Raw genomic sequence first — 27,590 nt, 5'->3', positions numbered from 1 at the left:
AAATAAAAAACATGTTAAACTTATCTGCCCTGTGTAATGATTGTTCACAAATAAGCTCAGATTCTCAGGTCCCTCTTTGGTGCTCCTGGCCCCTCCCTCCTGTTGAGTGCCCCCACAGCAAGCAGCTTGCTATGGGAGCACCCAAGCTGAGCCACATCCCCCTGTGTCTCCTCATTGGCTGACTGACTTTGATTGACAGCAGCGGGAGCCAATGCTGCCATGCTGCTGTCTTAGGCAATGAGGATGGGTGTCCCGGGCAGCTGAAACACTCCTGCAACATCACTGGATCTAGAGGGGGCTCAGGTAAGTATTAGGGGGGTTGCTGTACACAGAAACCTTTTCTGTCCTTCCTTTCTTCCTTTGGAACAAGCGGTTATACCCGGATCATGACTGCAGCTCCAATTAAAGTGATCTGAGCGGTTCTACAGCTGCCCTACAGGGCTTGGAAGACTGATGACCAGTGTCCCGATTACCTGCCCTGGTCTCCCCTGTGAGAAGATGCCACTGATCGGCTCTCCTCGCCACACACTCTGTCAGTGTGAGCCGATAAACCGCACTTCCTTGTTTACATGTGACCGGCTCTGATTGGACACTCACACGGGTAAAGAGTGTGCACTTTACCGAAATTGGGGGTTGCTCCTTGTCCTAGAAACACAGCGCGGCTGCGATCGCCATTCTGCACACCCTCACAGGCATATGAGCGTGCCATCATATGATGCCATCCCAGAACAAGAGTGTCACCCCACCGCCATCATTATTTTACTATATGCCGAGCGGTAAGTTGCTAAAGTGTATTTTTTTCTGCTACAGCTACATTTTATTCTCTAGGTAGGCCTAGGGTCTCTGCTTTCTGAAAATATACACACTGTTTGAGGTTCAAAATACTTTTCTAGCAACAAAAAAAAAATGCAGATTTGAACACATATGTGTGAGAGAGAGAGAGATGTCAGATTGCTCATGTGGGTGACAGTAATCATTTGGAGGGCTTCCTCCTCCTCCCCTATATTATTGTCCCTCTGACCTCTATCCCCCATAATAACACCTGTATAGAGCCCGCTTAGTGAATAGGAGAACTTCTCCCCTCCCCCTGCTGCATACATTCTCATACTGTGTCACTGCGAACCGCTGGAAGGAGCCCGAGGGCCACGTGAGTCAGTACTGGCAGACAGCCAATTATAGAAGCTGCTGCTAAGGGAAGATGAAAGGTACCTTGCTATTGGCTGGCTCCTCTTAGCAGGGAAGGCAGGTGGTGAGACCGGGGAGGAGCTGCAGCCAGGACTTCCTGAAGACCATCGTCTCAGCCCAGGTGTGTGGGGGAGGGGTTGAGGAACTGCAAATCCCAGTATTGCGTGGGAGACTGACTGAGGGCGCGGTGCATGATGGTCCTGTGCGGTAGGGCATGCTGGGAAATTCCTTAACCTGGAACACTGTGGGGGTTTCCTTGCAGTGCTGTCACCCTTGTCAGGTGGGCTGTGCTGGGACTTGTAGTTCTACCATAGAGCGTCACACCCCCTTCTGGAGGTGGGAGTTGTTATACTTCTAAGTGAGACCCTCTCAGTGTCCACACTGGGGAGATTCTGTCATTAGAGACACAGATGGCAAATAAAACCCAAACTCTTCTCCCCTGCAGAATGACATGTACAGAAATCTTTGGCTGGAGCACTTCAGTGTAAATGTGTCCTTCTGCTGAGTTGCTGTACTACTGATAAAAGCTGAAATCAGGCTTGCAGTGGGAGTGGCTGCTATAAAAGTAGGTGGGCAGGAAGGGGAGGTCCTTGGAGTTAACCACTTCCATACAGGGCACTTACGCACCTTCCCGCCCAAGCCAATTTTCAGCTTTCAGCACCGTCGCACTTTGAATGGCAATTGCGCTGTCGTGCTACACTGTACCCAAACAAAATTGGTGTCCTTTTTTCCCCACAAATGGAGCTTTCTTTTGGTGGTATTTGATCACCTCTGCGATTTTTTTGCGCAACAACTAAAAAAAGACTGAAAATTAAAAAAAAAAATTAAGTTTTTAGTTTTTTCTGTACATTTTTTTTGTAAATAAGTAAGTTTTCTCTTTCAATTACGGGCACTGATATGGCGGCACTGATGGGCACAGATGAGATGGCACTGATGGACAGCGATGAGGTAGTACTGACGGGCACAGATGAGGTGGCACTGATGGGCTCTCATAGGCGGCACTGATGGGCACACATAGGCGGCACTCATGGGCGGCACTGATGGGCACTCATGGGCGGCACTGGGCACTCATAGGCGGCACAGATGGGCACTCATGGGCGGCACTTATGGGTGGCACAGATGGGCACTGTGGGGTGGCACAGATGGGCACTGTGGGGTGGCACTGATGGACACTGTGGGGCGGCACTGATGGACACTGTGGGGCGGCACTGATGGACACTGTGGGGCGGCACTGATTTACTTATGTTGCCAGTCAGTGCCCATTTGTGGGCACTGATTGGCATCTTTTTTTTTCCAGCCGTTTTTTTTTTTTATTTGCAGACTTTTTTTGGCCCCTTTTTTTTCCCCCCCATCCCTGGTGGTCCATGTGGCGATCCGAGGGGGGGCTGTGCTGATAAACAATCAGCGCCAACCCCCCCCCCCCCCCCTGTCAGGAGAGCCGCCGATCGGCTCTCCTCTACTCGCGTCTGTCAGACGCGAGTGAGGAAGAGCCATCAACGGCTCTTCCTGTTTACATCGTGATCAGCCGTGGTTGGACACGGCTGATCACGTGGTAAAGAGTCTCCGTGAGAGACTCTTTACCGAGATCGGTGTTGCGGGGTGTCAGACCCCCGGGATCGCGCAGCGGCTCAGAATCCTGAAGACGTCATATGACGTCCAGTCAGGATTCTACAACCACTTTGCCGCCGTCAATCTGTCATTGGCGGGCGGCAAGTGGTTAAAGAGACAGCTCTGGGCGGACGTCACAAGTCTGATAGTGACTGAGGGTTCACTTTAATCCAATTTTCCTCTAGCTTTACAAAAACCATATAATGTGAGGTCAATCCTGAACACGTCTCAATTTGTTTGCAATCAAACAAGCATGCACTACATAAAGGAAATTGTATAATGTATGGCCAGCTTTATTGTAGATCCCTTTATCTGTGTTGCATGGAGTAATTCTCATTTATCAGGACGCACTTACCGATTCTGTCCTGACCGCCATGTCTTGGTTTTCAGGGTCTCCCGTTGATGTTGACCCCTCTGCGATGGCGGTGACCGAGAATGTGTCCAGCTGCTCCCTGAGCGCCATGTGGGACTGGTCACACCTGTCACTGTCGGGGACGCCGCCAACTGTGTGTCTGTTAGATGCCGCAGCTGACCTGCTGGTGCTGGAAAGGAACTTTGCCGGAGCTTTGGCGCTGTGTGAAAGAGGTCTGCAGATCTTATCAGCGGATGACGGAGACACAAAGTGAGTGTGTGCAGCAGAGATCTGTCAAGTTGTGTCATAAGTAAGGATGAGCTCAGGCGTGTTGGCAAGTCCACGTGCCCGCTAGGAAGCGGACACTCCGTGGCGCTAATCCCTGGTAGAGACATTTCCCCCATCTGTGCAGCTGCGGATCGGGAAATGTCGCACTGCCTGTGATTAGCACTGCAGAGTGTCAGCTTCCTGGCGGGCATGTGAACACGCCTGAGCTCATCCTTGGTCATAAGTCTATGAAAAGCAAACTCCACCAACTCTCTGACCCACAAACGCAAACCCCTGCCCACTCCCAGGTGCAGAAACACAAACCCAGCCCACTACTTGACCCAGGAAACACAAGCCCCACCCACTTCCAGTCCCAGGAAACACATCCCCGCCCACCCCTGAACCCAGGAAACAAGCCCTGCCCACCCCAAAACCCAGAAAACACAAACCACGCCCACTTCCTGACCCAGAAACAAAAATCATGCCCATTTTATGACCCAGAAACACAAATTACACCCACCTCCTGACCCAGAAAGACAAATGCCACCCACTCCCTGGTGCAGAAACAAGCTCCACCCACTACCTGACCCAGAAACACAAATCCAGCCCACTTCTTGACCCAGGAAACACAAACTACGCCCACTTCTTGACCCAGGAAACACAAACTACGCCCACTTCCTGACTCAGGAAACACAAACTACGCCCACTTCCTGACTCAGGAAACACAAAACCCACAACTCCCAGGTGTAAAAACACAAGCTCCACCCACTACCTGACCCAGAAACACAAACCCAGTCCACTTTCTGACCCAGAAACACAAACCCAGTCCACTTTCTGACCCAGAAACACAAACCCAGTCCACTTTCTGACCCAGAAACAAATGACACCAACTTCCTGACCCAGAAACACAAACCACACCCACTACCTGGTGCAGAAATGCAAGCTCCACCCATGACCTTACCCTGAAACACAAACCCAGCCCACTTCCGGTCACAGGAAACACAAGCCCCGCCCACTTCCGGACCCAGCAAACACATCCCCACCCACCCTCGAACCCAGGAAACAAGCCCCGCCCACCTCAAACCACAGAAAACAAACCACGCCCACTTCCTGGCCCAGAATCAAAAATCATGCCCACTTACTGACCCAGAAACACAAATGACACCCACTCCTTGACCCAGAAAACAAACACTCTCTAAACTAATAAGATCCTTTTGCCTTTTGGTGTACATTAAACCCCACCCACATAACAAATGAATCAAAGATCATGGGCTGTACCTAAGAACATCTAAAATAAGTAAAGGTGAGGGATATTGGGAATCAATTTGATGTTTTCCAGGACAGATGAAAATATTTCATTTCAATTCTATTTTATTTTAAAACACATCCATTGTATTTTCAGCATTTAAAATACTTTTTATTTATTACAGTTACTAATATAGTGCCCTCAGTTTACACTTTACATATACCGGTAGCTTAAATGTGTCTTTATATTATATTCCCTCAATCCCCAGCACAGCAGAAATCGGTCTGGGGGTTGTTTTACCATTTGTTCCATGTTTACTGACTAATATCAGTGCATGTGACATGTCTAAGGTTTTTAATTTGGTGGAACCCAGATTAGATTTCCACTTGCAGTGCTTAATCCTCAGTCAATAGCGACTTACAGATCATTATGGTCTGCTAGCTATCCCTGGATTATTCTTCCTCTTCATGCATGCTTCATACATTTCCTCAGTCTCCTCTCTCCCTTTGATCAGACTTCGTAGCAGGTCACAAGGGGAGAGGCTGCAGCAGGGGCTGCTATGTGTCAGACAGAATTGCATAGGCACCAGGATTTTACTCTGATCAGGAAATAGATGGTGACCATGGATGATGCCCTAACAAAGATGGCTCCTTCCCCATGAAGAGAAAAGCAGATGAAAGGGTGGGGTTACTGTAATCTGTGCAAGAAGCAATAAATACCTGGATGTGTTTACACAACAACAAAACCAAAGGGATATGGCACTATACAGGCCAGAAAAGGAGCATACATAAAAAAACAAACAAAAAAACACCTGTTTTATTAAAGTATCACAAAGTTAAAAAGACCAAAGATCTGGTGTCTTTGCACCTATATAATTAAAATAAATAAATACATTGTATATGGGAATGCATTTCATGAGATTAAATAACGGATTATGATCAGTTAAAGTGATACTAAAGGTTCAAATTTTATTATTTAAAAATAACAAACATGTCATATTTACTTCCACTGTGCAGTTCGTTTTGCACAGAGTGCCCCCGAACGCCGTCTTCTGGGGTCCCTCGGCGGCTCTCTCGGCTCCTCCCCGCAATGGCTAAGCTCTCTCGTGAATGGGTTACCTTGCGGGCACGCTCCCGTGTCATACACTCGGAGTCCATAGTTGCCGAATGTATGACTCGGCGCCCACGTCATTGGATTTGATTGACAGCAGCGTGAGCCAATGGCTGCGCTGCTATCAATCTATCCAATGAAGAGCCGAGAAGCCCGGGAAAAGATCAAGCGCGTTTGCGACGCAGGACTTTTCAGGGCTCAGGTAAGTAAAATGGGGGGCCGGTATTGTCAGATGTTTTTTCACCCTAATGCATAAGATGCATTAAGGTGATAAAACATGAACCTTTACAACCCTTTTAATGCTGTTAAAGCGGTTGTAAACCCTCCTGTTTTTTCACCTTAATGCATTCTATGCATTAAGGTGAAAAAACCTCTGTCAGTCACCGGCCCCCCATTTTACTTACCTGAGCCCTGAAATGCCCCACGGCGAGGACGCGGCAGTCTCTCTGCCCGGGGTTTTCGGCTCTTGAGTAGATAGATTTATAGCAGCGCAGCCATTGGCTCCCGTTGCTGTCAATCAAATCCAATGATGCTGCCTTTAGGGGCGGGGGCGAGTCCTGCATTTGGCGGCTATGGACGCCGAATGCTGGACATGGGTGCGCGCCCGCAAGGTAACCCCCCCCAACCCTCGGGAGATCGCTTCTTCTAGGGGGTTATCTGATGTGGGGAGGGGCTGCAAGAGCCACCAGGGGGACCCTAGAAAACGGCGTTCGGGGCCACTCTGTGCAAAACGAACTGCACAGTGGAGGTAAGTATGACATGTTTGTCATTTTTCTTAATTTTTTTTAAATCGAATCCTTTAGGCCGCGTACACACGACCGGTCCATCCGATGAGAATGGTCCAACGGACCGTTTTCATCGGTTCACTGCTGAAGTAGACCGATGGTCTGATGTGCGTGCACACCATCAGTTCAAAAACCGATCGGGTCAAAACACGATGTGCTGAAAAAAACGAAGTTCAATGCTTCCAAGCATGCGTCGACTTGATTCTGAGCATGCGCGGGTTTTGAACCAATGCTTTTGTGTACTAACCATCGGTTTTGACCGATGGTCAGCCGTCCATCGGTTCGATTTTAAAGCAAGTTCTCTAATTTTTGTCTGAAGGACAACAGACCGATGGGCTGTACACACGGTCGGTTTGGACCGATGAAACTGGACTTCAGGCCGTTTTCATCGGTTTGGACTGACCGTGTGTACGCGGCCTCAGTGTCACTTTAAATGTACACATTACTCATCATGAAAATTCTATTTGATTACAAATCTACTTTATAGGATTTTTTGGGATTTTTCCCACCCTATTGATGCAGGACCGATAAATCTCTCCTTCCTGAGACAGCCATGGTGGATGCGGTGCTTTGTGCACAACGGTCTAGTTGTTATCAGAGCTGAACTTTCCAGTATTTAGTATTCAGTTTTCATTGGCACACTGACTACAGATAATACAATCTGAATCAATCACTTTTAGATCGATCAACAATTATGAATTAAAGGCCCTGCCTGATTTCATATAAACTAAATAGCTTTGGGAGATTGTCACATGACAGATTATGCAGATCATAGACAGTTTTAGGTAATAAAACGGCATAATTCACAGTGAGCCTCTGGTGAGTGAGATGGAAGGACTGATCAATTGTTTCTCTCTTCAGGAGTGGACAAGTGAAGGCCTCGCTGTGTGTGATCGGGATTCAGGCCCTGGCCGAGATGGAGCAATGGAGGGAGGTCCTGCCCTGGCTCTTTCAGTATTACCAGAGCGCACAGGAGATGCCACACAACATCATGGAGCTGTGGTAATGGTCGTCTGACCGAATAAATTCTCCATACAATGGCCAGTGGCAACTCTATTGTGCTAGTGTGGACCACCACTGACACAAAGAGATACCTTCTAAAAAATATCAGCAAAGATTTTAGGATGCATCTCTTTTATCCAACTCTTTTCTCCCCCCCCCTACTGTCATCACTTCTACTGCCTCTATTACCCGCTATTGCTTTGTATTACACAGCAGGAGCAGATAGTCTACAAGTGACGTGTGACGTGTCATTGAGTACATACAATATGTTAGAGTATTTTTTCTCAGTATTTACTATTTCATCCATATGTAGATAGAAAGTGGTATCTTTTATCATATAAGACAGTGGTCCCCAACCTTTTTGGCACCGGGGACCGGCTGCGTGAAAGAAAATGTTGCCATGGGGGGGAGGTTGGGGATGGCATGCAGGGGGTAAGTGATCTTTCGCTGGCAATTTGTCAGCGCATCATTTCTATTACATTGTAGTAATAAATTAAATAGTTAAACCCACCATAATGCAGAATCAGTGGCAGTCTACCCCCCACATTACATTCCCAACCTCCACTTTAATATACTCAGCCCCCCTCACATGACAGTTCTTGGTCACCCCAATTTAACTTCTTCAGGCCCCCCCACATTACAGTCCTCAGTCCCCCCCCACACTCCAGGCCTGCCACCTACAGCCATGTCACTTGTCACCTGCAGCCTGCCACCATGTCACTTGCACCTGCAGCCATGTCACTTGCCACCTGCAGCCATGTCACTTGCCACCTACAGCATGCCACCACAGCCTGTCACTTGCAGCCATGTCACTTGCCACCTACAGCCTTTCACCTGCAGCCATGTCACTTGCCACCCACAGCCTGCCCCTGCCACCATGTCACTTGCCACCTACAGTCATGTCACTTGCCACCCACAGCCTGCCCCTGCCACCATGTCACTTGCCACCTACAGTTATGTCACTTGCCACCCACAGTCTGCCACCTGCAGCCATGTCACTTGCCACCTGCCGCCATGTCACTTGCCACCTGCCGCCATGTCACTTTCCACCTGCAGCCATATCACTTGCCACCTGCAGCCATGTCACTTGCCACCATGTCACTTGCCACCTGCCACCATGTCACTTGCCACCACAGCCTGTCACGTCACTTGCCACCTGCCACCATGTCACTTGCCACCTAGAGTCATGTCACTTGCCACCCACAGCCTGCCACCTGCAGCCATGTCACTTGCCACCATGTCACTTGCCACCACAGCCTGTCACCCACAGCCTGCCACCTGCAGCCATGTCACTTGCCACCCATGTTCCCCTGTATAACCTTCCCCTCAGGAGGCGGTGCCGATGTGGGCAGTGGAGAGGACTGTGCACAGCATGTCTGGATAGGGACAGGAGGAGACTGAGGAGAGGCGTTGCAGGGAGGGCGGCGGGACAGTTCTGGATGGAGGGCCGAGGTAACAAACAGGTGATTGGCTGCTAGGATGAAGGACAGTCCTAGCAGCCAATCGCCTGTTTGATAACCTCGGGCAACTCCGCCCTCCACCCAGAATTGTTCCGCCTCCCACTGTTGGCTCTGTGAGGATTACAGAGCGACGGCAGGAGGAAGAAAAGTCTCATGCCGTCTGCTCGCACTCGCGGCCCGGCTGCAGAAGGGCTGCGGCCCGGTAGTGGGCCGCGGACCGGGGGTTGGGGAACACTGATATAAGATATATACAGTGCCTTGAAAAAGTATTCATATCCTTTGAAATTTTCCACATTTTGTCATGTTACAACCAAAAAACGTAAATGTATTTTATTGGGATTTTATGTGATAGACCAACACAAAGTAGCACATAACTGTGAAGTGGAAGGAAAATGATAAATGTTTTTTTTAACCACTTCAGTACAGGGCTTTTATACCACCTCAATACCGGGCCTACTCTGGCACTTCTCTCCTTCTGTACAAATCATCATTCTTTTGCTAGAAAATTACTCAGAACCCCCAAACATATATATGTTTTTTTTAGCAGACACCCTAGGGAATAAAATGACGGTTATTGCAACTTTTTATCTTGCACGGTATTTGCGCATTCATTTTTCAAACGCATTTTTTTGGAAAAGAAAAAAGTGGTTTCATGAATTAAAAAATAACAAAACATTAAAGTTAGCCCATTTTTTTTGTAAAATATGAATGATGTTGTTACGCCGAGTAAATAGATACCTAACATGTCACACTTTAAAATTGCGCACACTCATGGAAAGCCGCCAAACTTCGGTACTTAAAAATCTCCATAGGCGACGCTTTGACATTTTTTTACAGGTTACCAGTTTAGAGTTACAGAGAAGGTCTAGTGCTAGAATTGTTGCACACGCTCTAACGCACGCGGCGATACCTCACATATGTGGTTTGAACGGTGTTTACATATGTGGGCGGGACTTACGCTGCGTACGCTTCTGAGCACGAGCTACCGGAGGCAGGGGCGTTTTACATTTTTTTTTATTATTTTTTTTTTTTTTTTTTTACATTTTTTTTTTTATCACTTTTATTCCTACTACAAGGAATGTAAACATCCCTTGTAATAGCAATGGTGTGTGACAGGTACTCTTTATGGAGAGATGTGGGGTCAATAAGACCCCACATCTCTCCTCCAGGCTGGAAAGCATAAGATCGGGAAAAATAAATCATGATCTCATGCTTACTAGCCGCAATCGCGGCTTTGTGTACTTCCGGGAACATGGGCGTGAAGTCATAACTTCACGCCCGGGCCTCCGACGGTCATAGAGATGACTGGTGACCATATAGCCACCGTAAATCTCTATGCTTGTCCCCCGGCGCGGGACGATTCTTTCTCCGGGCCCCCGATGGCACGGGAGAGCCCGGAGAAGCACCGGATGGCGGCGGGAGGGGGGGTTGTCCCCTCCAGTCGCCTATAAGAATGATCAAGCAGTGGAACTGCCTCTATGATCATTCTTTTTGTGCACAGAATTGCCGGCATTAAAGAATGATATCTGAATGATGCCTCTAGCTGCAGGCATCATTCAGATATCCCCCCACAAAGTCAAGGACGTCATATGACGTCCACCCAGGATGGGAGATCCCATCTGTTGACGTCATATGACTATGGCTGGGTAATGAAGTGGTTAAAAATGTCACAAATATGTGAAAAGTGTGGGGGGCATTTGTATTTAGCCCCCCTGAGTCAATACTTTCTAGAACCAGCTTTCACTGCAATTAGTCTTTTTGGGGATGTCTACCAACTTTTCACATCTAGAGAGTGATCTTTCTGCCCATTCTTCTTTTCAAAATAGTTCAAGCTCTGTCTGATTGGACGGAGAGCGTCTGTGAACAGCAATTTTCAAGTCTTGCCACAGATGCTCAATTGGATTTATGTCTGGATTTTGACTGGGGCCATTCTAACGCATGAATATGCTTTGATCTAAACCATTCCATTGTAGCTCTGGCTGTATGTTTAGAGTCATAGTCCTGCTGGAAGGTGATCTTCTGCCCCAGTTTCAAGTTATTTGCAGACTTTTAACAGGTTTTCTTCAAAGATTGCCCTGTATTTGGCTCCATCCATCTTTCTATCAACTCTGACCAGCTTCCCTGTCCCTGCTGAAGAAAATCATCCTCACAACATGATGCTGCCACCGCCATGTTTCACGGTGGGGATTCTGTGTTCAGGGTGATGTGCAGTGCTAGTTTTCCGCCACATATAGTGTTTTTCTTTTAGGCAATAAAGTTCAATTTTGGTCTCAGCTGACCAGAGCACCTTCTTCCACATTTTTGCTTTGTCCCCCACATGGCTTCTTGCAAAACTAAAAATGGGACTTCTTATGGCTTTCTTTCAACAATGGCTTTCTTCTTGCCACTCTTCTATAAAGGCCAGATTTGTGGAGTGCACAACTAATAGTTGTCCTGTGGACAGATTCTCCCACCTGAGCTGTGGATCTCTGCAGCTCCTCCAGAGTTACCATGGGCCTCTTGGCTGCTTCTCTGAATAATTGCTCTCCTTGCCCGGCCTCTCAGGTTACGTTGACGGCCATGTCTTGGTAGGTTTGCAGTTGTGCCATACTCTTTCCATTTTTGGATGATGGATTGAGCAGAGCTCCGTGAGATGTTCGCAGCTTAGGATATTTTTTATAACCTAACCCTGCTTTAAACTTCTCCACCACTTTATCTCTGACCTGCTTGGTGTGTTCCTTGGCCTTTGTGATGCTATTTGTTCACAGGTTCTCTAACAAACCTCTGAGGGCTTCACAGAAAAGCTGCATTTATACTGAGAAACAATTACACACAGGTGGATTCTAATTACTAATTAGGTGACCTCTTATACAATTTTTCCACTAGATTTTAGTTAGGGGTATCAGAGTAAAGTGGTCTGAATGCAAATGCACGCCACACTTTTCAGATATTTATTTCTGCCCCGGTTCACACTGGTACGATTTGGAACGATTTGAGATGCGATTTGACATGTCAAATCGCATCTCAAATCGGCGGCAATTGTCGGCAATGGCACTGTCCTAATCAGTGCGACGCCGCATCTGCGATTTCAAAAAGTAGTTCCTGTACTACTTTTTGCAATTTCGGGCCGCGATTTACATTAAATTGCGGCCGAAATCGCGGCCGCGAAATCGCGGTAAAATCGCGCATTTTACCGCGATTTTGAATTCGCAGCAGTGTGAACCTAGGCTCTAAGAAATTTGGAAAACCGTTTATCATTTTCCTTCTACTTCACAATTATGTGCCAATTTGTGTTGGTCTATCACAAAAAAATCCCAATAAGATACATTTACATTTTTGATTGTAACATGACAAAACATGGAAAATTTCAAGGGGCATTAATACTTTTTCAGGGCACTGTATGTGTGTGTGTGTATATGGATATGTATGTATGTGTGTGTGTGTGTGTGTATATATATATATATATATATATATATATATATATATATATATACACACAGTGGGTATAGAAGATAATCCCCCCCCCCCCCTTTAAAATAATCACATTTTCTGACATGAAGCCAGACACAGTTTCTGTTTTATCCAGCTGTATTTACTCGGTGCAACTTATAGCATCCAAGTGAAGGATATAACACCAACATGTTGAATAATCTTTTTTTTTTTTTATTAAAAAATAGAATCACTGAGTTGGAAAAAGGATGACCTCCTCCTAAGGGTCCATTCATCCGTTTTTTCATACGTCCGTTTACGGATGAAAACGGACTACAATGCTTTCCTATGGGATAGCGGACGTTAGCCGTCAAGCTCTGTTTTTTTGAACGGAAGAAAACCCTATTTTTCCCTCCGTAAAAAAAACAGATGTAAACGGATGAAAAACAGATGTCAACGGACGCAAAACGGATAAAAAACAGATGTAAACGGACGAAAAACGGATTAAAAAACAGATGAAAAAAGGATGGAAAAAGGATGAACTGACGATAAAAAAATGATCTAAAAAACGGTCCGCACGTGTGAAAGGGCCCTAAAAAGGACTTGTAAACTCAATCAGGTGTAGCTAATCACCTTCTCAATGGCACAGAAAGCCATTAGACTTTCAACTGTGATCAGCTGTGGTCATTTTGATTAGCTCAGCATAAAAAGAGCTTTCCTGAAGCATTTCAGTCCCTGGTAGTGCAGCTGAAGCAAACAATCAATCAACTATGGGTGGCAAGGCATTGTCAAAAGATATCTGGGATAAAAAAAATTATGAAACAAAAAAAAAAGATATCTGGGATAAAGTTGTGGACAGGAACAGGTCAGGAGATGGATACATTTTTTATTTATTTTTTGTTTTAGAGCAGGGAAGATTAAAGGATAAGATCACCTTTCAAAATAAATAAATGCAGGTATTTATTTTTTATTTTTTTACTGCAGCCTTCAGAGCATTGCACCATGGTGAGCAGTTCACAGGTGCAATGTCAGGCTCCTGCATAGTCTTCCTCTAGATTTGTGTTCATATCCCTGTACAGACTTTCGGCTACAAAGCTAGAGGAAGAATGAATGAACTGTAATTGAGCTGGGCAGCCCTTTCAGACTACAAGTACGCCTGCCGCAGTGAATAATGGTACTTGTAGAAGGTGAACTTATCCTATAAAATTTCTGTCATGTTTTTAAAGCAGTAGTAAACCGATAAAGGGGAAAAAAAACATTGGGCCCTGCAGAATAATGCCATAAGATGTCATAAAACTTACCTGCACGTGGACCCCTTCAGCGTGGTGCTGTCACAGCTCCCCAGCATTTCCATCTTTACCCGATCTTCCATCTGCGTTTGCGGGCTCCAGCTGTATGAATGACGGGGGCCACAATGATGTCACTCCCACACATGCGTGCGGGAGCCCCTGCTCCGGCATGGACCTCTGAATATATGGCACAGGTAATGTCACTGGCTGCATCCCGTGTAAGTATTTCCTGAACCGTCCAAGTTTAGGAGATATTCACTGTACCTACAAGTAAGCTCTATTACAGGCTTACTGTAGGTACAAGTTAACAGGTGGACTTTACTTTCACTTTAATTCTGTCTGTGACCCCATAAGGGGGATGTTTCCTCACTTCCTTTCCTGGGACACCCATACAATAAGTGAGGGATGTGGATGTTGGAGCTGAAGGAAGATACAGGCAGCAATCTAAACTTTGTAACCCATCCCTACTCCACCAAGGCCTTGTGCACATGGACGTTCAGCAGCTCCTGTGTGCTGAAACATAAAATACCCAACTCTTTTCTGCACCCTAGGAGCCGCATGTGCTGTGTGCAGCAGCCAATTCAAGTGAATGGTTTTATGTGGTTGTACTTGGGTAAACATAGATTGCTTCTGCATCTGTGCTTACTTGCACATTCCTCCCCAAATGTGCCACTTTTGCATTTAGGGAGAAATCCTGTACACACACCTGTGGGTGAGCACCCACTTAGAAACAATCAGCATTCACTTGTATTGGTGGCTGCATATGGCTTGTGCGGCTCTCTGGGCACAGGAAAGAGCCGAGGATTTTATGATTCGGCACACAGGAGCTGCTAATGTCTACATGCATGAGGCCAAAAGACATCCAGGCTCTGCTCTAAAATTAAGAACAAGTTGATAGGGGATCCCTATTTTCAGCTCTAGCCTAAATTCTCTTCAGGCTTTTCCAGCTGTCCTGATAATAAATTGAGGCTCAGACCGCAGGGCTTAAATCTGGACTTCAGGCAGATCTAAAAGACACAATTGTATACAGCACTGTATTCATAAATACAGTGTACATCACATCGTAAGCTACACTAAAATTATATAGCTGATGACAGGTCCACTTTAAAAGCAGTTTTTTTGAAAACATTTACTTCCTATAGTGAGTAATTAGTGATAGAGCTGAGAGTTTTCTGATGCCAAGTTTCCTCTAGGGCTGGGATATGCAATTAGTGGACCTCCAGCTGTTGCAGAACTATAAGTCCCATGAGGCATAGCGAGACTCTGACAGCCACAAACATGACACCCAGAGGCAGAGGCATGATGGGACTTGTAGTTTTGCAACAGCTGGAGGTCCGCTAATTGCATATCCCTGCTAGGGATTGCTTCTGTGTGTGTGTTCTGCTTACAACTGAACATTCTGTCTCTCCGCAGCCTCCTCCTGTACAGCAGTGTGAAGCAGCCCCATGTGATGCTAGAACTGAGCCGTGATTGGCTGAGAGATCCCAAGAACCAGCTCCTGCCAGGGTACCAGAAAGTGTCAGAGCTTCATCTCCTGCGTATTCTGCTCCCCCTTGGTCTCTTGTCAGAGGCTGAGGAGCTGGCACGGGACCCCAGAGCATTCACCACGCAGCAACAGGAAGTGGTCCTCACAGCCGTGGCTGAAGAGAGGAGGCGTCTAAAGCAGGCGGAGGAAGAAGCTGAGAGAGAGAGCCTGGGGGAGCCAGACTCTCCTTCAGGTATGAGCATCTCTTCCAAGTGACAGGGCTCCTCCTATATCTGGCTGTCTGAGGGAAACAGCCAATCAAATTCACCTTTTCATCCTTCCTAATTGGTCAGAGGGTTATTGGATAATACAGACTGTCATCTAGAACTTTTGGCAGCCCACCTATCTCCGTGATGGCCATACACTTGGCAATTTCTGAAGCTCTCCTCCAACTTCCCGTCAAATAGAAGTTTGCAGAGGTTGAAAGCATTTAGTTATACCTGTTCGATAAGTGGGGGGAAAAAAATACTCGTTGATCCTGCCAGAAATCCTTTGAGTTGATAATTTGCTATACCATAATCTTTACTAGTTTCATTGTTTCCAGCTTTTCTTGGTGACTACAGAACACCTCCTCTCTTTGTTAGTCGTAGATCCCGGAAAACTAGAAAATCGATGCAGCTACCGGGTCCGCTAAGCTGTAATATATTATATTCTTGTTGGGTTTAGATACACTTTAACCATTTACTTTTTTAACCCCTTCCCACCTGGCCTATTATCGTGCAAAGTCATCATATGACTCCCTTCCAGGATTGCCCCTCTCGCATGCCCCACAGTACACGCTCCAGGACGATCTGTCACCCACTGTGTCCACTGGACACGGACGATGACAGATCACTGTACCGGCAAATTTTTCCTCCAGAAATGTTGTGATTGCTGCCCTAAACTTCTCGACACGAGGGCAGAGCCCCACCATATGGAAGTAGTCCGCCACCATGGCCCCACACCTTGGGCACTCCAGTGTGTCCACCCTACCCATCTTATGAAGGCGAGTGGGAGTATAATACACATGGTGGAAATATTTTTTTGTTTTTCAATACATTTTATTCGATTTTACAGGTGTACAGAAATTCTAAAATAAAGGAATATGTTTAAAAGATTGACAGAAAAAAGGTTCTGAAGCAAATACACAAGGTGGAGATAATTAAACTGAAATACGTTTATCCCTGGCCGAAATCACCGAAGGCAACAGCAATTCGGTAACCACGGACCAAGATTCCTCCGTAAGAGATGGGATATCAGATTTCCATTGAACATGCACATGAACTTTAATGGCATGCCAGTCTTAGTCCGTGGGATTTAATATTAAGTTGGCCCACCCTTTGCAGCTATAACAGCTTCAATTCTTCTGGGAAGGTTGTCCACAAGGTTTAGGAGTGTGTCTATGGGAATGTTTGATCATTCTTCCAGAAGTGCATTTGTAAGGTCAGGTACTGATGTGTACGAGAAGGCGTGGCTTGCAGTCTCCTCTCTAATTCATCCCAAAGGTGTTCTATAATGTTGAGGTCAGGCCAGTCAAGTTCCTCCACCCCAAACTCGCTCATCCACACTATATTGCCAAAAGTATTGGGCCACCCCTCCTAATCATTTGGTGGATTGGGGGGATTATGGTGTGGGGTTGTTTTTTAGGGGTCGGGCTTGGTTACAGTGAAAGGAACTCTTAAAGCATCAGCATACCAAGACATTTTGGATAATTTCATGCTCCCAACTTTGTGGGAACAGTTTTGTAAGATGGCCTCTTCCTGTTCCAACATGGCTTCGCACCAGTGCACAAGGCAAGGTCCATAAAGACCTGGATGAATGAGTTTGGAGTGGAGGAACTTGACTGGTCTGCATAGAGTACTGACCTTAACCCAAAAGAACACCTTTAGGATGAATTAGACTGGAGACTGTGAGCCAGGGCTTCTTGTCCACATCAGTGCCTGACCTCACATAGACACACTCCTAAACATTGTAGTCAGCCTTCCCAGAAGAGTTGAAGCTGTTATAGCTACAAAGGATGGGCCAGCACATTATTGAACCCTACAGACTAAGACTGGGATGCCATTAAAGGTAATGTGCATGTAAAGGCAGGCGTCCCAATATTTTTGGCAATATAGTGTATATATTGGAGGTCCAAAAGTAGTTAATTACGATTTTAGAGTGGAAACCCTCTGTTTATCCCCTTTTGACCTGCGTTGCTTAGTGTTTCTTTGTTTCGATCCTTTTAAGATCTCTGCAGGCAAAAGCCGGTCACATACTGCACCCAAGCATGTTTGAATATTGCAAGAATTAGATACAAGATACAGTGTTAATCGATAGAGCCTGCCTACATAAGCCCTTGGGTATTGATTTTGATTATTCAATTGCAGATGGTAATGAGTTTCCCATTGCTCTCTCTGTTTTGCAGGGGCAGGACATTTGCCGGCAAGACGGGAGCATGTGGTGCGGTGCCTCTATGGAGCACTGAGCGTGGTGGTGACATGGGTTCGCAGGATTCCATTACATCGTGTCCTGGTGGCTCTTCTTCTGATGTCCGTCATCCTGCTGCGACTGGATCCAGGTCAGAATGGCTGTAGAAGTCAAAGTTTGTTATAATGAAGTACATTGTGATTTAGGAGTTTTTTTCACAGGACCTCTTGACATGACTCTTATCACATGATCCTGTGCTGGGGAACCTTCCCCTTTTGCTTCAGTGTGTGTGTGTGTGTGTGGGTAAGGCTACAGTGGGCTCACAGGGAGGGTGGCACTCGAACCAGGAAACACACTAGCGGCATTTTCACTGGTTCAGATTTTAAAAGGGTGACAGCAGCTGAATTTTTTTAGCTTTGGGGTTCCCCTAGAAGAAAGACTCCCGAATGAAATTTAGAGACTGAAATTTTCTATAAAATTCAATACAATATGGTGTTCTGTACAGAATACCTCCCAGAAATGTAATTCCCTGCTTCTGCGATTGGCTTTCTGATTTTCCCATAATATCTGCAGTAAGATACAAGTCAGATTTTGGACATTCCCTGCAACAAAAATATAATTTTGGTGAGATTCTCCCAAAGGGAAATCACGTCTAAAGGGATGCAGACCCTGACACTTTTGTCATTAGAACCCTGCAAGTACAGCAGCTGATTGATGATTATAAAGTCACTCCCATTAGATTTCCTTTGCACATGGACACTAAGAATAAGCTCAGGCCCCCCCCTCCCTCCCCCTTCCGTTCCACTTCTCCTCCCCCCCATATGGATCCTTCTGGGTTATTATGCTGAAATGTCTACCTCCTGAGCCAACGTTAGAACGATCTTTGGACTTTGTTCTCACCCATCCCGTGGTTAACATTGTTGCTGTTTACTAATAGCTAGATTCAGAAAGACTTAGGCTGGCGTATCAGTAGATACGCCAGCCTAAGTCTGAATTTGCGCCGGCGCTAATTTAAGCGTATTCTGGTAACCAGATACGCTTAAATTAGGCTCAGATACGAGCGGCGTAAGTGTCTTACACCGTCGTATCCTAAAGTGTAATTTTTAGGCTGACCGCTAGGTGGCGCTTCCATTGCGGTCGGTGTAAAATATGTAAATCACTAGATACGCCTATTTACGAACGTACGCCCGGCTGACGCAGTACAGATACGTCGTTTACGTAACGCATTATCAGGCCTAAAGTTATTCCATCAAATAGCTGGAATAGTAATGTTAAGTATGGCCGCCGTTCCCGCGTCGAAATTCGAAAACTTTACGTTGTTTGCGTAAGTCGTCTGTGAATAGGGATTTACGTCCACGTCGAAACCAATAGGACCGTGCGGCGTACTTTGCCGCAATGCACACTGGGATATGTACACGGACGGCGCATGCGCCTTTCGTAAAATACGTCAATCACGTCAGGTCAACCCCCATTAACATAAAACACGCCCCCTTAGCCAAATTTGAATTAGCCGCCCTTACGCCCGCCCAATTTACGCTGCGCCGCCGTAACTTAGCAGGCAAGTACTTTGTGAATCAAGTACTTGCCTCGCTAACTTACGGCGGCGTAGTGTAAATGCCATACGCTACGCCGCCGCAACAATGCGCTCACCATCCTGAATCTAGCTATATGTCACTATGTCTATTGTCCTTCATGTAAAGGATTGTGCGTTTGCATCGCTTGTACCGTAAAGATCTAAATAAAAGATATTTTTTCTTGCTAAAAAAAGGATAAGCTCAGGCATGTTCGCAACTCCACGTAACTGAGCCCGCCAGGAAGCTGACACTCCGCAGGAAAGGTCTCGCTGCCTGTGATTAGTGCAGCCGCTGATCGGAAAAGGTCTCACTGCCTGTGATTAGTGCAGCCGCTGATCGGAAAAGGTCTCACTGCCTGTGATTAGTGCAGCCGCTGATCGGAAAAGGTCTCACTGCCTGTGATTAGTGCAGCCGCTGATCAGAAAAGGTCTCGCTGCCTGTGATTAGTGCTGATCAGCGGCTTCACTAATCACAGGCAGCGAGACCTTTTCTGATCAGCGGCTTCACTAATCACAGGCAGCGAGACCTTTTCTGATCAGCGGCTGCACTAATCACAGGCAGCGAGACCTTTTCTGATCAGCGGCTGCACTAATCACAGGCAGTGAGACCTTTCCTGATCAGCGGCTGCACAGATCGGGAAATGCCTCACTACCTGTGATTAGCGCTGCGGAGTGTCAGCTTCCTGGCGGGCGCAGTTACGTAGAGTTGCGAACACGCCTGAGCTCATCCTTATTGGACACAAACAAGCAGCTATTTCTTCAGTATAACACAAGGTAGGAATCTGCAACAGAAGTTTATTAAAATCCTTGCAATGTACATAGATCATTTAGGCTGCATTCACACCTCCGCGACAAGTAACGCCGCGTATGCGGCGTAATATGGCGCGAATAGTGTAACTTTTTTTTTTTTTTACAAATCCTTCCCATTGCTTTGTATGGCCGAACGCCAATGCCGCCTGAAAAAAAAGGGTCCGGGACTTTTTTTCAGGCGGCAGGCGTACAACGTCTATGAGATGTGAACCATCTCATAGACAGCAATGGGAATTCTCCCCTCCAGCGGCACGAGCGTCCGGCGTCGGGTGTTTTGTCGCGGAGGTGTGAATGGGGCCTTAGACGGGAATGTTGAAGGCACCACAAGATGAACAACCCAAAGAAGCTCCTTCTGTGGGCCTCTCTCTGATTTAGTGTCACTTTGATACTGTGGCCTGAATTCATGTGAGCCTTTTCAACTGTCTAGTAAGACTGAGGCTAGGTATGCACCAGTACAGTTTGTGCACTCTCATGTGATGCATGTGGAGCAGCCTGTTTATTTCAGTGGATTGCCCAACCCACAAGAAACATGGGTCAAGAATTCCCTGACCCTTTTGTAAATCTACGCCGCACCAAACTGCACAGTGCTGCAGCATCATGCGTTTTGGCATGTGCGTTTGCCATTGTGTGGAGTGCAATTAAGCCCTTGAAAATTTCTGGGCTTGAGGTTGGTAGTTGCTCTGGGCCATACACATTGCTGCGTATCCCCCAGCTGTGACAGCTCTTAGGAATGGCAAGTGGCCAGTCAGAAGACACAAAGCACCATACTATGGGAAATGAGGGAGTGCCAAATGGTCCCCTAAACTCACAAGTACCCGGTTTTTGTTGAGCAGAGGTAGTAGGATATGAAGAAGCTTAGTATTACCTCCTATCAAGCACTTTCCAAAGGCAGATAGAGAAGGAAAGTTACCGCTCAAGGCAGAAGATGTAAGTGATGAACCTCTTCACCAGATCTGAAGCCACGGGTTCTGGCAATGCATATGGTAATGCAAAAGAAAGGGGGAAATGTCTGGACAGCCGCACTCCAAAAATGTTGCTTTTATTGTAAAAATAAAATCACTGCATACATGTCAAGGCAAACAGGATACCAGCTAACGTGTTTTGCGTCAAAACTTAGTGCTTAATCATAGCCATAGCTATGATTAAGCACTACGTTTTGGTGCGAAACGTGTCTGTTGGTATCCTGTTTGATGTGACATGTATGCTGTGATTTTATTTTTACAATAAAAGCAACATTTTTGGCGTGTGGCTGTCCAGACATTGCCCCGTTTATTTTGCCCTGTTTATTTTGCATTCCTATCAAGCACTGGGTGTGAGAAAAAGCACCAAAAGCAGGAACAATTTTATTTAGACTGGAATCATAAAAAGACAATGCTCCTCAGGGGTTCAGAGGGTCTCCTTCATTAAAAAATTGGAGAAAAAATAGTTTAAATCCTGAGGGGTAGTTGGTATCATCGCTCCCGTGGTTGGTTAGGCCTGCTTACACCTCAAGGATCCCTCCAGTTTCATCACTCCATAACTCATTTTGTTCAGTAGTACCAAGCCCTGATAAAGGGGAGCCTTTGAATCCCAAAACGCATATCCTTTTTATGATCTGTCTTGAATAAAACTAAATGTGGACTTTATACGTCAGGGGTCAGCAACCTGTAGATCGCGATCTACCAGTAGATCACACCTAGGTGACTGGTAGATCGCAGACTGGACTTGCTGACCTTCCACTCCAGAGTGCAATGCAGAGGTACTACTTGTAAAATTGGTGCTGTAGTAGGGAGAAAGAGCAGCATAAGCCAATGTCTCTTTGTAGTGCTAGCTCCTGTCCCATGCAGAGTGACACCAACTGCTCTCTACCTTTTATGCCAGCTAACGGTCTCCAGAGTGGTGCCAGGTCAGTGTGAGGCAATACACTGGGCATAATAGTATAGGGCTTCTTATTTATTGATGTGCGGCGGTTTACACACACCGTGGATGCAGTTCAGTGTACCTGCAGCTTTTCTGCGGGTTTGCTGTGCTTAGCCATAGACTTCTATTATATCCGGGTTTGGCGCACTTTCTGAATGCAGGGCTTTGGTGCAGAAAATGCACTACACCTGCAGAATATAATAGAAGTCTATGGAAAAGCGCAGCTAACCCAGGAAAGTCGCAGATGCACTGTGCTGTACCTGCGGTACAGGTAAACCATAGTACATCAGTATGAAAGCAGCCTTCTAAGGGCCTCAGAACAGTAAGGCCCCGTACACACGAGAGGATCTATCCGCTGGAATTTATCCGTGGATCACTTTCAGCGGATAGATCCGCTGGTGTGTACAACCCAGCGGATATTTATCCGCGGATATTTTTCGGGCCGATGGTTTTCCAGTGGATCAAAATTTCTTAGCATGCTAAGAAATCGATCCGCTGGAATCCAGTCCAGCGGATTGATCCGATGGTCTGTACAGACTCACCGGATCAATCCGTCCGATTCCCTCCCTCGCATGCGTAGTAATGATTCGACGCATGCGTGGAAGTCCTTATATTACAGCGTCGCGCACGTCGCCGCGTCATCATCGCGGCGCGACACGTCACCGCGGAGGGAATTCCGCACGGATTTTGATCTGATGGTTAGTACAACCATCAGATCAAAATCCGCCAGAGGACCGTTTCCGCGGATAAATCCTCTCGTGTGTACTAGGCCTAAGGGGTCATTTACATTTGCAGTTTGGGGGGTGGTAAAACCCTCATAGTTGTGTTTTTTAACCACTCCCGCCCCAACCGCACTTCCTTGAGCTGCAGTTGCCAGGGGTGTACACATGTCACAGCCAAAGCAGGAATTATACACCCTGTTCTGGTTGGTGGGTGTAGCACCTATCGAGCATGACCCATTCAAGTGAATGGGGCCACTCTGCAAGTGCTCTGCAACCTTGTGTAGTACAGTAAACAAGGGCTTAAAGCAGGCAGTGTTGTGTTGCTTTCTCACCACCTGCTTTAACTCCTTGTACCCCACAGAAGCATGCAGTTGCGGGGGGCTTGCAGATTGCCTCTATTCACTTGAATGGATCGCGATTGGCAGATGGTAGCACCCACCAAAAGCAGCAGGGGGCTAAATTCCTGCTGCAGCATGTGTACACCTTTGGCTGCTGCCTCAGCAGTTAGAGAAGGTAGGTATTGGGGGCAGGAAATACCTCAACGCAACCACAGGTTTTTATCACCCTCCAACTTTACGTGTGAATGAGCCCTAAGGGTTCTGCTACCAAATGCAACTAAGGGCTCATTCACAAGTGGAGCAGGCACTGCTGCCCCAATAAAAAGCAATCCAAGTGTGTTTAGTAGGTGGTAAGGAGGCAATATGTTGCCTCACCACCTGATTTAAACCCATTATTGCCATGCAATGCACGCAATTGCCACATGGTAGTATGGCAATTAGAGGTTTAAATCAGGTGTGGGGAGGAGACACTGGGCAACACTGTGCCCCGGTGATCGTTTGACTTCCCCCATGTTGTTCAGGTAGATCCCCCCTGTTCTGCTTTTTTTCCTTTCCTCCTTTCACACCCAGTCTCTAATTAGATTCCAGCAATCAGATTCTTTGCTTTATCCCATTACATAACTTGTTTTACTTGTTTCCTTTCAGCTTCTCCATTGTCCCAGGGTCCTATCGCTCATTTGCTTCTCCTACTGCGACAAATTGCCACCAACACCTTTAAGAATTCACCGCCAAGTCAGCCGTGAGCAGCTGTAAAGAAATTCCTGCGCAAAAGTGGTAATTCAGTTGTACAATGTACATGGAATATTGTGGGCTGATTTACAGCTGGATTCTTATATCTTCTGAGGACTGCAGAAGTGAGACCTCCCATCCATAGTTCTCGGGTTCTGTTCCTGCCCACCTGAGGTTTTTGGGTATTCCTGTCCACCTTTGTGCATCCCTCCTCTGACATTCTCCATAATATAAAATGAATGGCACTACCAGCAGGCATGGTGTGATACAGAAATGTGAGTTTTAAGTGGACTGTTCGTCAATGACATTCCCAAATGCCACTGGAACACAAAGGGCTTTGTTCATGAAATGTGTCCCTAGTCCCTGTGTTGCCTTGGTTGCTATGGGCAGCACCCTTTGAATTCAGATGTGGCCAGCCAAATATCCTTTTCAGACCCACTACAGCTACGGACTAGATAATTCCTGCAATAATTGTTTAAATCAAATGTAACAAAGTTCTAAAATGATATGCGATTGCGTCCATGAATGTAATTTTGTTGTTTACGTGTCAATAAAGTTTTTTTGAATGAGAAGAGCTTGTTCTGTAAGTCTGCTGAGACCCAAATTCAGCCCTTGCAAGGCCAATCCATTTTTTTTCTGGATCCGGAAATGTTGTTGATAGCAACCCATAGAATTCTATCTGGTTTATTTGGATGCAGTCACTGTAGGGAACAATCTGCCGCACCAGAACTTTCTAGCAGCAATATGACCTTGTCTGAGGACTAGGCAATGACAATCATTATTGTCCCTTCCTAAGTGCCAGTAGCACCACCATCCTTTCCCCACCCCCTCTCTATAGGAAATGTAATGCCCAGCTAAGCCAGGCTTAAATATTTTGAATCCTGACACATTGCTTGAGGCTTTTGCACTGTACAAGAGGTTCCATTCATACGAGCAGCATAAAGTGTTTTATTTCATAACACAAAATACATCCTCATGCCCCCCCTCCCCCCCACCTCCGGTGCAGGCTCCAAAGGGTTAATCTGGAACCTCTATGCTCCATCTGCCAGTTGTTGTCTAGAAATAGCAGCTTATTACAGCCTGTCATATGTTCTCTTAGCTCCAGCCCCCACCCCCCCTTTTCGGTATTCCCACTGTGCATGCTGTGTAATTATCCAGTTTAAAACCAAAATACACACATCAACAAGAGCCAGTGGGCTGTTTTTGTCTTCAGGGATATCTGAATCACAGACCTCCAGGTACTACAAGCCCCAGCGCTCCCTGACAACAATCGGGGAAAGGGGGATGTCTGGTTTTCTAGTTTTAGTGACCAGCCCGTCTGATGTCTCTGATGAGAGCTCAACAACTGCCCCTACATGAATGCAAAATGAAGATGAGATCAACTAAACTTAGTGGGCCAGATTCTCAAAAGAGATACGCCGGCGTATCGCCTGATACGCCGTCGTATCTCTGAGTCTGCCCGTCGTATCTATGCGCCTGATTCATAGAATCAGTTACGCATGGATAACCATTAGATCCAACAGGCGTATGGCTCTTACGCTGTCGGATCTTAAATGCAATTTTTTTTTTCGCCGCTAGGTGTCGCCGACATCGTTTTCCCGATCGAGTATGCAAAATACGCAAATTCCCGAACGTACGCCCGACCGACGCAGTGAAGTTACGACATTTACGTAAGATTTGCGACACGTAAAGTTGCCCCTCGGTATATGAGGCGCAGTCAATGTTAAGTATGGCCGTCGTTCCTGCGTTGAAATTTGAAAATTTACGTCGTTTGCGTAAGTCGTCCGTGAATGGCGCTGGACGCCATTTACGTTAACGTCGAAACCAATGACGTCATTTAGCGCAATGCACGTCGGGAAATTTTAGGGAAGGTGCATGCGCAGTACGGGAACGCGCGGGAACGCGCCTAATTTTAATGATCCATGCCCCCTACCTGGATCATTTGAATTAGGCGGGCTTGCGCCGGAGGATTTACGCTACGCCGCCGCAACTTTACAGGCAAGTGCTTTGTGAATCAAGCACTTGCCCGTAAAACTTGCGGCGGCGTAACGTAAATGAGATACGTTACGCCGCCGCAAAGATGCGGCGATCTACAAGAATCTGCCCCAGTAACTCCTTTTAAGAGGCATTTAAAGTTGATGTAAAGCCAATCACTAAAATCTTAATGTTTCAAAAGTCATTTTTTTTTTTTAAATATGCATCTTTTTTTTTTTTATTATTATTATTATTATTATGTCACGTACACACGAGCAGTTTTCCCTTCGAAAAAAAACCCGATGTTTTTTCCAACAGAATTCCTCTCAAGCCTGCCTTGCATACACGCGGTCACACAAGTCCGGTGAACTTTTGACTGCCAAGAACACGGTGACGTAAAAGACTATGTTTAGCCGACAAAATTAAGTTCTTTTCTTCCAGACTTGAGTCAAATTGTTTCCGAGCATGCATGTTTTTTTTCCCGTCGGAAAAGACGAACGGTTTTGCCGATACGATTTTTTACTGACGGGGGAAAAAAAGAGATCCTGCTCTCTTTTTTTTTTCCCGGCAGTTTTCCTGTGGTAAAAAGTCCGATGGACCATACACACGGTCAGTATTCACGACGAAAAGCTCTCATCGCAGTTTTTCCAACGAGAAAAACGATTCGTGTGTACTTGGCTTTAGAATGATCCTTGGTGGTACTGCCAAAAAGTGTCCTTGTTCAGGTACTTCTTGTATAGGGTGACAAAATTCTGTCCCTGTCTCCCAATTGTGCTTCTGCGTTGTCACCCTGTCACACAGACTTCTAATAGTTAGTGTTTTAACACACATTACACAGGCATGGTCTGCTGTTGTTACTATCAGAAAACCCACTCTGAAGCCTCGTACAGACGGTCGGACATCCGTCAAACTTTCCCTTGGATTTTTGTGAGTTGTCCGGTCACCCATAGCATACACACGCTGCCCCAGCCCCAGCATTCCTTTAAGTGGATCATAAGCCTTGTACACAAGGGCTAATGTCTATTCAGCATAAAATATAGGTAAAAAAGGTATAAAGATATGCAGCGCTAGACATACAAACATTAGATATGTAAATAAAAATCCACTGTCAATGAGCATAAAGAGTTGTTCCAAGAAATGGCATCACCCACAGTGTAAATATGACAAGCTGAGGTGAACTCCTCCACCGCACACCAACACACCGGGCCTCTTACCGCAGAAAATGGACCACTATGTTATAGGTCAGTGATGGCGAACCTTGGCACCCCAGATGTTTTGAAACTACATTTCCCATGATGCCCTTGCACTCTGCAGGGTAGTTGAGCATCATGGGAAATGTAGTTCCAAAACATCTGGGGTGCCAAGGTTCGCCATCACTGTTATAGGTGGTCAGATAAGCATGATATATCCACTATAGCACGACTCCACTCTGGTAAAAGACAGCTGAATCTCCTAGGGTCATAACATGGAGTAAATCTACAGACAGGTTCATATGTAGGATAAAAGTTGTTTCCAACCAACAAAAAAACAACAACTGTTAACCAAGGAATTTTTGTGTTCCTGAAATGCTTGTTTTAATTCTCCAAATGTGAGTACTCTGTATGCTTTTTACTTAATAAAATACTCTTGAACTAACATACTACACTATGAGGAGCTGCTTCTCTTTTATCCTACATATAAACCTGTGGATTCATTCCATATTATGACCCTATGAGATTCAGCTGTCTGGTACCAGAGTGGAGTCATGCTATACGCGGGCATATGCAATTAGCGGACCTCCAGATGTTGCAGAACTACGATTCCCATGAGGCATAGCAAGATTCTGACAGCCACAAGCATGATATACAGTCAGAGGCATGATGGGACTTGTAGTTTTGCAACAGCTGGAGGTCCGCTAATTGCATATCCCTGCGTATAGTG

At 46.2% G+C, this 27,590-nt stretch overlaps 1 protein-coding gene across 1 annotated transcript; it reads left to right on the top strand.

Moving 5' to 3' along the window:
* Positions 1-1,181: 1,181 nt before the first annotated feature.
* Positions 1,182-24,268, top strand: PEX26 (peroxisomal biogenesis factor 26). Its single transcript, XM_040345363.1, has 6 exons — positions 1,182-1,306; positions 3,184-3,415; positions 7,415-7,555; positions 15,126-15,430; positions 17,624-17,776; positions 23,613-24,268. The coding sequence occupies exons 2-6, from the start codon at positions 3,213-3,215 to the stop codon at positions 23,708-23,710; spliced, it is 900 nt and encodes a 299-aa protein (XP_040201297.1). The 5' UTR covers positions 1,182-1,306; positions 3,184-3,212; the 3' UTR covers positions 23,711-24,268.
* The last annotated feature ends 3,322 nt before the right edge of the window (positions 24,269-27,590 follow it).

The sequence above is a fragment of the Rana temporaria genome, chromosome 3 (genome assembly GCF_905171775.1).
Source record: "Rana temporaria chromosome 3, aRanTem1.1, whole genome shotgun sequence".
Taxonomy (NCBI): Eukaryota; Metazoa; Chordata; class Amphibia; order Anura; family Ranidae; genus Rana; species Rana temporaria.
The sequence above is the reverse complement of the archived record's forward strand: the minus strand, read 5'-3'. Positions and strand labels throughout refer to the sequence as shown.

Bases quoted from the DNA above. Each gene is read 5' to 3' on its own strand.
- PEX26 (XM_040345363.1), top strand. From the start codon at position 3,213: ATGGCGGTGACCGAGAATGTGTCCAGCTGCTCCCTGAGCGCCATGTGG. The intron at 3,416-7,414 runs GTGAGTGTGTGC...TTCTCTCTTCAG, and splicing joins GCGGATGACGGAGACACAAA to GAGTGGACAAGTGAAGGCCT. The intron at 17,777-23,612 runs GTCAGAATGGCT...GTTTCCTTTCAG, and splicing joins CCTGCTGCGACTGGATCCAG to CTTCTCCATTGTCCCAGGGT.